Source organism: Sitophilus oryzae, unplaced genomic scaffold (assembly GCF_002938485.1).
Source record: "Sitophilus oryzae breed Bouriz unplaced genomic scaffold, Soryzae_2.0 scaffold_111_pilon_pilon, whole genome shotgun sequence".
NCBI classification, from domain to species: Eukaryota; Metazoa; Arthropoda; class Insecta; order Coleoptera; family Curculionidae; genus Sitophilus; species Sitophilus oryzae.
The window spans coordinates 3,207,060-3,219,124 of NW_022145749.1; the positions used below are offsets into that span (position 1 = coordinate 3,207,060).

The following is a 12,065-nucleotide window of genomic DNA, read 5'->3' on the forward strand; positions in this document are numbered from 1 at the left end:
TTTAATAATTCGGAAAGAGCAAACCTTATTGATTATCACAAATGAATAAGTAGAGTCAAGTTGTGTAAAAATTATTTTTCAGAACTTTCAGTTTTTTTCTTAGTTACAACAATTTAAATACAAATGTATTTCTTCTATAAAAGGCATTTGGTGGCAACGCAACTATTGCAAAGGTAAAAATATATCAAAAGTATCCCTAAAAAAGTCAGAATGCAAAAAAGAGTGTCTCATATTGAACCCATAAAAAGTCTAAAAATGAGACATGCAGGCTTAATACACACACATACATACATACAATTCAAATCAAAACACAGTTAAATTTCACAGTAGCAAAACATTTATAAACTGAACGTGGAAAACATTTATATTAAATTAAAAATGCAGAAAAATATGTAGTTAGTTGTTAGCTCGTGGTAATAATTTATCCAATGGACTAACAATGGACTGCTTCGATTCCCAAAGAAAAACCAACGTCGAAGGACCACTCTTTCGAGAATAAACCCACGAATTGAAATCACTACTTTATTTATTAAATTATGAATAAATTCTTCACAATAACAAATAATAAAATTGTTTAAAAATGTTATTGTGGGAGGAGTAATTCCAATAAACTTTGGAACAGAACTTGAAATTCGTTAAAATAAAAGTGCGAATTGGCGCTATGGATCAATGCTGCTTCCAGCAAGAATAAAGGGCTACTAATTTATAAAAATAAAATATTTCACGACGTCGACGGCTCGTCGTTATGCGGTATCATCACACGGCTTTCTTCGAACTCCCGCTGTTTGTGAAATGCCGACTTGCCGACAATGCATTCTGCAGACTTGTACCGGGCGTGCAAATAAATTAAATTAGTAAAAATAAAAATAAAAATACCTTTTTTGTTTTCATATATTTGTAAATCGCAACATCCTCCCCCCCTTGAGGCAACGCCCTCAACTAGAATCGTAAGGTAAGGGACACAACTTCGTGATGGGCCGCACAAATTCACCATCCTTAGTTTTTATCTTGGCGACACAAACCTTACCGTCAGACCCAGGCATTGTTTCTATAATGCGAGCTAGAAGCCACTTCATCGGAGGAACATTATCCTCCTTAACAAGGACGACCTGATTGACTTCAAGATTCCGCTCTGGAGAAAGCCACTTGGACCGAACTTGAAGTTGATTTAAATATTCAGCAGACCACCGTTTCCAAAAACGCTGCTGAATCTGCGAACAACGCTGCCAGTGATTTAATCTGTTCTCCTGAACGTCAGTAACATCCCGTTCCGGAAAGCTCATCAGTGGTTCTCCTATAAGAAAGTGCGAGGGTGTTAAACACGAGAAATCCAATGGATCAGCAGAAACTGGACACAACGGCCTAGAATTCAATATCGCTTCTATCTGTGCCAAGACCGTTGTCAGTTCCTCAAATGTTAACACAGAAGATCCTACTATTTTATGAAGATGAGATTTTACCGACTTTATACCTGCCTCCCAGAGTCCTCCCCAGTGGGGACTGTTTGGTGGTATAAACTTCCACTCAATTTCCCTAGTGCTCAGAAAATCCTGAATTGAATTTAAATTAGAAGAAGACCTAAAGAATTTATACAGATCGTTCAAAACATTATTGCTTCCCTGAAAATTTGTCGCATTATCACTGTGAATGGAAATAGGATTGCCTCTCCTAGCAATAAATCTTTTTAACGTTAGTAGGAACGCTTGTGTTGATAACTCTGAAACCAATTCGATATGTATGGCCTTCGTTGTCATACATACAAACAATGCTATGTAAGCCTTCGTTGTTGTACTTTTTCGCAGTCTGGCTTGTTTGACAAATAGGGGCCCCCCAAAATCTACCCCTACCCTTAAGAATGGTCTGGAAATTGTTGTTCTCTCCAATGGTAACGATCCCATGAGTTGATTTGAGGACTTAGCCCTCAACCGAAAACAAATAGTACAATTTTTTAAGACTGACTTCACTTGCCTTAACCCATTAACTGGCCAATATCTCATCCGTATACTGCCCAATACAGTATGAGCCCCTGCATGATATAATTTGATGTGTTCAAGTCTAATGATTAAGTTAGTCACATGATGTTTAGCTGGCAATAAAATCGGAAATTTTTGATCATGGTGAACAACTGCCTTGGCAAGTCTTCCATTGACTCTTAATAACCCACATCCATCCAAAAATGGATTTAAATTCCTAATATCGCTTTGGTTTAAAGTTGCTGCTAACTTTGTTCCCTCCCCGTCCTTCTGAGAAGAGTGAGATTTAAGACACGAAATTTCTTTAGCAAAACCTTCTTCCTGAACAAACTGTATTATCCTGTTATGCGAATTTTTTAACTCCTGAATAGTCAGAGGGCCAAAAACCTTTGTATTACCGGTTTTCGCATTGTTGATGAACCTAAGACAATAAGCCAAAGATCTTTGCAACCGTGAAAAGCTAGAAAATTTAACCCAATTTATTGGTGACACCTTAATTTGCCCTGCTTGAACTAGAGTTACCTTTCTCTGTTCCGGCATTGATTCAACTTCAAACCCTTCAGACTCTTTACCCAGATCTAAATTAGAATCCATCAAGAAATTAGGACCATGCCACCACAGTTTACTGGATATTAAATCCGAAGGTGAAATGCCCCTTGACAATTGATCAGCTGGGTTTTCCTCCGACCTGACATGACGCCATAAAAAATTGCTTGTAAGTTCCTGAATCTCTGAACTTCTGTTAGCAACAAAAGTTGCCCAACGATTTGGCGGAGAATTTAACCAGCACAAGACAATCATCGAATCTGTCCACAAAGTAACCTTGTCAACCTTTATGGTTATTATTGACATGATTTTATGAATTAATCTAGCCAATAACAACGCCCCACAAAGCTCTAAGCGAGGTAGAGTTATGGTTTTCAATGGTGATACCCGAGATTTTGAACAAAGTAAATGACACGAAATTTTTCCATTTGAGTAAATACCTCTCAAATAGATATTAGCACCATAGGCTGCCATAGATGCATCTGAAAACCCGTGAATTTGAACTGACACCAACTGGTTAGACAAAAACGTGTACCTAGGAATTTGCAAACTACGCAAATGTATGAAACTATTTGAAAATAAAACCCATCTTTCCCTTAAGTTGGTTGGAAGCTCCTCGTCCCAGTCAAGTTTAGCCGCCCAAATTTCCTGCATGAATAACTTCGCAGTCACTACAACAGGACCTATAAATCCCAACGGATCAAACATCTGTGCGATATTTGAGAGCACATACCTTTTTGTAACTTTACTTGACTGCCTAGTAGACGGTACCGAAACCTTAAATTTATCCTTTATAGGACACCAAGAAAGCCCAAGTACTTTATTGGATACCCCTTCCTCGTTAATGTCGACCTCCTTTCCCAAATTATTTTTAAGCGAACCTAATATTGAATTATCATTCGACGCCCATTTGTGAAGTAGAAAGCCTGCAGATTTTAACATACCAATAAGCTGTTCCCGTAATTGTATCCCTTCCTCCTTTGTGTTCACACAACCTAATATGTCATCCACATAACATTGCTGCAGTATAGCTTGAGAAGCTAAAGGAAACTCAAGTGCCTTGTCAATTGCAAGATGTTTTAAACAACGAGTTGCAAGATATGGAGCTGAATTCGTTCCATACGTCACCGTCTGAAGTTCGATGCACTTAAACTCTTCCCCTGGAAATTCTCGCCACAAAATATTCTGCAGAAATGTATGTTTTGGATTGACCTGAATCATCCGATACATCTTCTGAATATCTGCAATGATGACAAAACCATATGTTCTAAACCTACACAAGATGTCAAATAGTTCAGGCTGAACAGAAAACCCTTTTAGTGTTATGTCATTTAATGACAACCCACTTGATGTTTTTGAAGAAGCATCAAAGACCACCCTGAGCTTTGTTGTTAAACTCAGCTCTTTTATAATACAATGATGAGGTAAAAAATGTCTAGATACCAACTCCTTTTGCCCAAGATCAAAATTAACATATTTACCATGCCCAAGTAAAACATATTCGTCGATGAACTGTTTGTAATCTAAAAACAACTTTGCATCACGTTGAAACCTTTTTTCCAAACTGTGAAACCTTTTGACTGCTGTCCCCAGCGAGTCACCCAACTTTTCGTAATCCCTTTCTTGCCGAAATGGCAAGTCGACCTGAAACTTCCCATTTTCCAGGCGTTTGACTGATTCTACAAACCTTTGTTCGCACAACTTTTCTTCTCCAGTCAAAATTTTTTCCTTAGAAAGTTCCTCCAATTGCCAGAATTTAGGAATAAGCTCATTGATGTTATCTAATGACTGACAGTGCAGTGACACATTTAAATTGCATCCTTGCATGACCTTAGATGACTTTATAGGAGCACTGCCACACACAACCCAACCAAACTTGGTATTTTGCAACAGCGGAAGCCCAGTCCCTAACTTGATCAACCCCGGAAGAATTAATTCAAAATACAAATCAGAAGCAATCAACATATCTATCTCAGCAGGTTCATAAAAGAATGGATCCGCCAGCTCAACATTGTCAGGAATCTTGAACTTACCTGTGTCCACTAAGGTTTGAGGAAGCGGCCAGGTTATCCTGTCCAAAACAGCACACGAAGCCTCGAATTTACAGTTGGTATGGACCCTAGATTCCAGTGTGAGATCTACCATTTTGTTTACCTGAGTGATATTGTTACCTATACCTCCAATTTTTAAAGTTTGCTGATAAACATTTACATTTAACTTTTTCAAGAAATCAGAAGTTACAAAACTCGTTTGTGACCCAGAATCTAATAACGCACGCGCTTGTATTTTACGTCCATCCCCAGTTGTCACTGTTACCCTGACTGTTGCCAATAAAATTTGAAAATTATTATTAAACCCTTGAGAAATTAATGTTGTGTTATTTGAAACAACCGTTTGTTCTTCTGGACCCGTATACTTAACAACTTTACTAGTTTGTAAATTGTTTTTATTTTCCCTTTCAGGTGTATTTTTAGTTTGCCCGTTATTTTCCTGGTCATTTGAATGTAATAATGTATTATGCTTACGTTTGCAAATATTACATCCCATTGACTTGCAGTTTACAACCGAATGTCCGTCACTTAAGCAATTATAACAAAGTCTGTTATTTTTCACAAATTCCCTTTTTTCCTCTAACGTTAACCCTTTATATTTAAAACATTTAGAAATTAAATGGTTTTCCCGTTTGCAAAACGCGCAGCCTTGTTTTGCCCTCTCGCCCTGTATACCTAAAAAAGACTGTTTTGCTTTTTGCTTAAAACCCCTTTCATTATCCGAAGATCCCGCACCCGTAATATTTTCTAACGCAGTGCAACGCTTTTCCAAAAAGTTAAGAAAATATGCTATTGTTGGCAACCCTGTATCATCCCTTTCAAGCTCGTATGCCTTGTGCGTTTGAAAGTCTAATTTTTTCGCCAAAATATAAACTAATAGAATATCCCATTCATCTACGGGCACTTTCAGTGCACGCAGCGAATTTAGATGCTGTCTTATGCATGTTAAAAAAGCCCTAAGTTGTGCCCCATCACCTTTATTTATGGAAGGCGATTCCATAATACCCCTTATGTGCGTGTTAATTATGACAACCTTGTTGTCAAACCTTTTCTGTAACAAATCTAATGCCACCCCATAATTAATTTCTGTTAATGCTAAATCGTTAATAATATGTAATGCCTCATTCGAAAGTGCGCCCTTTAAATATAAAAATTTTTGAACATTTGTGAGTTGAGAATTTTCATGAATTAATGCGTTAAATAAATCAATGAAACCCTTCCAGTCCTCATACTTTCCCGAGAAAGTAGGAGTCTTTAAATTTGGTAATTTTACCCTGTTATTATTTTCTAATTGAGGGAGATGCATGGCAGGTTGCGGGGGAAATTGTTGCAAGTTTGTTAAATTCCTATTTTGAATTATAGTTTTAATTTTAGCCCATATTTTAAAATATTGATTTTCCACGTTTTCACGATCACTTTCCTGATCCTCATCTAACCCTTCAATATCTGCCTGAATTTCCGAATAATTTTCAAAAGTTGATTGTAATTGAACCTCCCTTGTTACAAACTCATTAATATCTACATCTAAATTATTTTCATTGTTGTTAACAAAATTTTCAATTCTAGTAATGTAGGCTTTAACCCTAGAACGTTTTTTAAGTAAAGCATCCATAGTTTAAATTTAATTTAACACTTTTTTTTTAAACAAATAACCAAATATTTAATTTTAAACACCAATACTTTCAATATTTAATCTTAAACATCAATATTCCTAATATTTAATTTCAAACATTAATATTTTTAATATTTAATTTCAAGTTGATATTTGCCAAAATAATCTAAAATTTACACTTATTTTATTTATTAACTAATAGAAAATTATTTTTAAATAAACCGAAAAATGTCACTCGTAACGCCACTGTATATTCTAAAAAGTTCACTTTCTTCTTGCAACAACCTTTTACATGCAAAGCTAATTAAAATAAATAGTCTGACCTTATTCACTCCTTTAATTGTACAAAAGTGTTTTTGTGTACCCAGTAGCACTATCCAACCAATGAGTATCCTCAACCTTGCTGGCCCATCAACACCTTCTCGACCAATCCAATCCAAATCCAAGATCCAAAGTTCAAAATCCCAATATCCAAGCTTCCAAGTCCAATATCCAGCTCGATTGGACCAATGTTAGCTCGTGGTAATAATTTATCCAATGGACTAACAATGGACTGCTTCGATTCCCAAAGAAAAACCAACGTCGAAGGACCACTCTTTCGAGAATAAACCCACGAATTGAAATCACTACTTTATTTATTAAATTATGAATAAATTCTTCACAATAACAAATAATAAAATTGTTTAAAAATGTTATTGTGGGAGGAGTAATTCCAATAAACTTTGGAACAGAACTTGAAATTCGTTAAAATAAAAGTGCGAATTGGCGCTATGGATCAATGCTGCTTCCAGCAAGAATAAAGGGCTACTAATTTATAAAAATAAAATAATATTTCACGACGTCGAAGGCTCGTCGTTATGCGGTATCATCACACGGCTTTCTTCGAACTCCCGCTGTTTGTGAAATGCCGACTTGCCGACAATGCATTCTGCAGACTTGTACCGGGCGTGCAAATAAATTAAATTAGTAAAAATAAAAATAAAAATACCTTTTTTGTTTTCATATATTTGTAAATCGCAACATTAGTGTCACTTATAGAGTGGAACCAAAAAAATACAGATATACCAATTAACAAATTAAATGTTTTTCAAAATCGATTGAATGAGCAAACATCTCCGCAATCCTAGAATCCCTCCTTGCAAATTTGGTGATGGTAACTTTAAAACAATGTTTTTCTTAATTTTTTAATCAATAATCCTTGTTATATAAAGTTTTTATTTGTGGCACTGAATAATTATGAAAATTAAAACTAAACATTTTATTTTAGGTTTTATTTTTGGTTATAACGAAATAAAGAAAAATCTCAACTGAAAAATATATAACGCTTTTCTTTCTGTATAATAAAACTGGTATTTTTAAACCGCCATTACCAACCGTAACAGATACAGATTTTCTACACAGAGAACTGAAGTACTCTTGGCAATTTCAAGAGCTGCATAAATTGCATCTACCTCGTTACACAGTAATATTTTATCTTTTTGAAATTTGTTCTTCCTGTGCTTCCTACTTTATTAACATTACTTTTTTATTTCAAGTGACTTATTTGTATAAATTGGTGATTTTGTATAAGAACATTGTTTATTGTCTAATGTCTGGTGAAGGTTAGTTAATTTAGTAGATTTTTATGTTTATTGTAATGTTTATTGACTTGTAATGTTTTTCATCATTAACCGGTAATAGTAATTTAGTATATTAAGTAATATGTGTTGTAAGAAGCGCATAACGTAAGAATGCAAAGTAGCAAATTATAGGTATATACATGAGTATATAATATGGATTTGCCATACACATTACCTAATATACTTTAGTATACCACATGATATAGTATGCTATATCATGTACTATAGAATTAAATGCCTTATTAGATGGTGTCAGACTTTTGTCAAAGGATTTTTTTTCATTTGACTGTCACGTGAAGAGTGTATTGTTGTTTAAGTAGCGCAGCGATTGTTGTTTAAGTAAAACCTGAATATTTTCCGTGCGTCTACACAGAAAGCGAATAAAGAATTTAAACCGTTTTTTATACCGTATCATCGATAAAAATGGCATATACTTGGCTGGGAAATGAGGAAAATATTCCCCTTTTAAATTTACATATAAAATGACAGCGATCTTCATTTCGTAGCCATCGCTGACGCCCGTTTTTTTCGATCAGACGGTAAAAAGAAGAGCTACACGCTTCACGACTTGGTCGGGTCACTCTTAATATGATCCTCTTTTATCTTGTTTCTAGTCGCAAAAGACGCTTCGTAATAAATTGCTTTACTTGGTTTCTGTATCTGAAGTCTTAGGCTAAGAACATAGTCTATTCTGTGACATAGTGGAGCGACGAGGATAGCGGCGAGCCAGCAGCGCGACATCGCGTCCAAAATAAATCTGTGAAGACAAGTACGTGTGAACATAGTAAAGCGATCTGCTCAAATAATTTTGTTTTCGTCGCTCTGTCGCGCTGTAGAAAACAATGGATTTCCAAAAATTCTATATATAATAAAAAATAGTACCTAATCACTAGGGCGCGGATTCTAGGCAAAATGCCTTTTTAGTTTGAGTCCAGGCAAATAAAAAAAACATTTTCAAAAATGCGTTTTAGAAAAAACTAAGTATTTTGAGACCTATTTGTTTTTGCCTAAATGCCTAAGCTGACTTTATACGCCTAAAACAGAATTTTAGCGCCTATATTTTTTTTTAAATACCTAAAATAGGCAAGCACTGTGAGTATTACGTCGATATCGATATCGAAAGAGCAGGTGCGCATTTTTAACATGAATCGATGTTTTTCCAAAAATCCAATATTTAACATTATTGTATTAATATTAATACACGCGTTTATAACGTTCAAATATATCTATAATAAATCAAAGAATAAAACAATACAGACAGGTTATAATATTATAAAAAATAGGATTATTTAATTTAAACAAAAACCTTTAAAGTTTTAAATACCTACCTATTTTAGTTTACAAATGTAAGAAAATTGCTTTATTTGAGAAAGAAAAAACAGGTTGATGTTACTCGTAATTTTGATATTAACGTTATTTTAAATACTTATATAAAAATAATATAGTCAAAAAAATACTTTTTTTCCATAGCAACTGTTAAAATTGCCTTATATATATCAAAAATAGTAGATAAAATAGTACTTTAACCGCAAAGGTAGATTAAATGATACTTTAACAGCGAAGATAGGTTAAAAACTTTTATTTCTTCTCGCACGTTTTTTAATTGCTTCCATTTTAAAAATGTTTGTATTCCTTTTCATAAGTTATTCGGGATTTAAATGGAAGTAGTTTGGATAGTGATCTGTTGGTAATTTACTTATTTCGTTTTGAACCTCCAATTCAATCAGCAATCGACACGAAAGAGAATTAAAAAATATTGACTCAAAACTGACAACTAAAGAGACAGCTTTATTTATTCGTCAAATTACATAGAAATCAAAGCCAATTCAGCACAATATTTTCTCTACTCGTAATACATTCCTTGAAATCATAATTTCTGAAATTTCTATTTTTTAAAACGTAACTCGCTATGGAAAAAATATTGTTTTATACACGACGATAACATTGCATTATCGTCGACCGAAAAGATTAATTCACGAGCGATGAAATCGCGAGTGTATTAATTTCGGGAGTACTATATTCGGATTTGTGCTATATCAAAGTTCAATGCAAGTTGTTGACGGATAGTATAAAAAAAAACTGAAAACATTCGGTTTACCAATGACTGAATCAATTAAAATAGTTGATGAAGTTGAAAAGTGCTTGAAGAAAGCTCCAGGAGCAGTGGCCCTAATAGCTTATGAAAAATTCAACAATATTTGCCAAAAAAATCCAGGTGTCTCTAAGGTACGTACCATTTCAAAATCCTTGGATAAGGATCCAGCGGACATCGATTAGCCCGGTGACTTGTCTACGAGCTTGTCTATTTTCAAATACTGCCCTACAACAAGTTGTGACGTGGAAAGGTCCTTCTCGTCATATAAACTGATTTTAACCGATAGAAGAATGAGTTTTACCCCAGAAAATTTGGAAAAACACTTGGTTTATTATGCAAATTCAAAGTTTGAAGAACAAAATTGAATTTCCATAAGACTTTGTATGTTTTAGGCTCTTCACATTTGTTTTGTTAGATGTGTTCGGATTTAAGAGTTATTTTGAATTGGTTGTTTTGAATTAATAAAATAATTTACTACTATGTACAGCTGGTTCCAATAAAATTGGATACGATTTAAAACATATTTTTATTATTTCGGGCAGTATATTATATGATACCAGTTCCCCATTTCTCTACTCAAGTCATGCTGACGTTCTGAAAAATTTATTTGCCACTTTGTCAAAAGCAAAGTGGTTTTATACAATAACACAATAAATGTCACAATAACCTTAACATGTCAAAATACTTGACACATAAATATACACTGTCCAAATATTCGAAAAAAATGTGTAAAGTCGTATTCATTTTTTTTTGGAACCAGCTGTACATGTTAGTTTTGCCAAAATGAAGCATTTTTCAGCTATTTGCCTAAACTTGCCTGAAACTAAAATTTTACAGCCTTAAAGTATTGCCTTTTTTGAAGTTTTTAACGTCCTAAAATCCGAGCTTTACTAATCACCATAACCGGTACATTTTAGATGTTAAAGTTATCTTTCCGGGTTTTGAAAATTTCATGTAGTAGTGTACAAATTTCATGTACAACAACACCTTTTGATTTGTTGGTTTCGAATAAACCAAATGTTTGCGACACAACAATCCAGATTTTTAGCCACTGTTAACATTTTAAATGATCAACTAGCAAATTAAAATAATAAAGTACCTCGCTATTCTTCGCGGCTCTACTATGTTTCAGCACCTCGAGGCTTGCTCGACGCGGTATCGCGCTGCTTGTTCGCCGCTATCCTCGTCGCGCCACTATGTTCTTAGCCTAGAGTGCCCGCACACGGGTCGACTGGATTTCGAAGCGGAAGCGTCTTAAATTTCAAGCGAATCTCCATTCACTCTACCTTTGCATGTAAATAATAGTATCAACCACTTCGACTACGCGTCGACCACAAATCGACCCGTTCGTGGACCTACTATTAGTTACCTAGGACTAGCGAGTGCAGGGAGATTCGTTCCAAGTTTGAGACGCTTCCGCTTTAAGTTTGAGACGACATGTGTGCACGGTTTTACTATGTGTAATAAAATAATTACTGCCGGTGTAAATCGTACTTGGCCTTTTTACATAGTGTGGTCATATGTAATAGTATTATACGTAATGAGTGTTATAAAATAATATATTATTCAACGAGCGCATATAATGGTGGCTGTTATTTACGCGAATGAAGTTTTTATGATAAATCATCCAAGTGAATAACAGCCATTATATGCGAGTAGAATACTATACTTTATCCAGGACTATCAAAAAAATTTATCTTTTTAGCTATTTTTATTTTTAGCTAATTTAGCTAAAAATAAGCTTTTATTTTTAATGTCAAAAAAATATTGAACGAGTATAAAGCAACCACAACAGCGCGACAACGCAACGTGACGTGGCATTTCAATGCTTTCATAGCCACCTTTGTTTTTTATTTTGTGCGTACAATCGCATTCCAAGCCGGTTTGGATCAAGCACAGCTCTTGTTTGGAGTTTGGATCGACATATCCGTGGAAGTGGTGAATAATGAAACCATTATTCACTAGAATATTATTATTATTATTTCATAAACTCATGTATAATAATCAAATTATAGACGAGTCGTGGATAAAGCATATTACTCACGAATGGAATGTGCACAGAAATGCATTACTTACTCACGAATGGAATGCACAGAAGAAACTATGTTTTTCGTGCGTTTTGCTTACTGTGTGTAGTAATTTAATTACTGCACGGTAAATTGTGTATTT

At 34.6% G+C, this 12,065-nt stretch overlaps 1 protein-coding gene across 1 annotated transcript; it reads right to left on the minus strand.

Moving 5' to 3' along the window:
• Positions 1 to 935: 935 nt before the first annotated feature.
• LOC115883123 lies at positions 936 to 6,182 on the minus strand. Its single transcript, XM_030901437.1, has one exon. The coding sequence runs from the start codon at positions 6,180 to 6,182 to the stop codon at positions 936 to 938; it is 5,247 nt and encodes a 1,748-aa protein (XP_030757297.1).
• Positions 6,183 to 12,065: the final 5,883 nt, after the last annotated feature.

Excerpts from the sequence above, each read along its gene's own strand:
- LOC115883123 (XM_030901437.1), bottom strand. The coding sequence starts at position 6,182 with ATGGATGCTTTACTTAAAAAACGTTCTAGGGTTAAAGCCTACATTACT.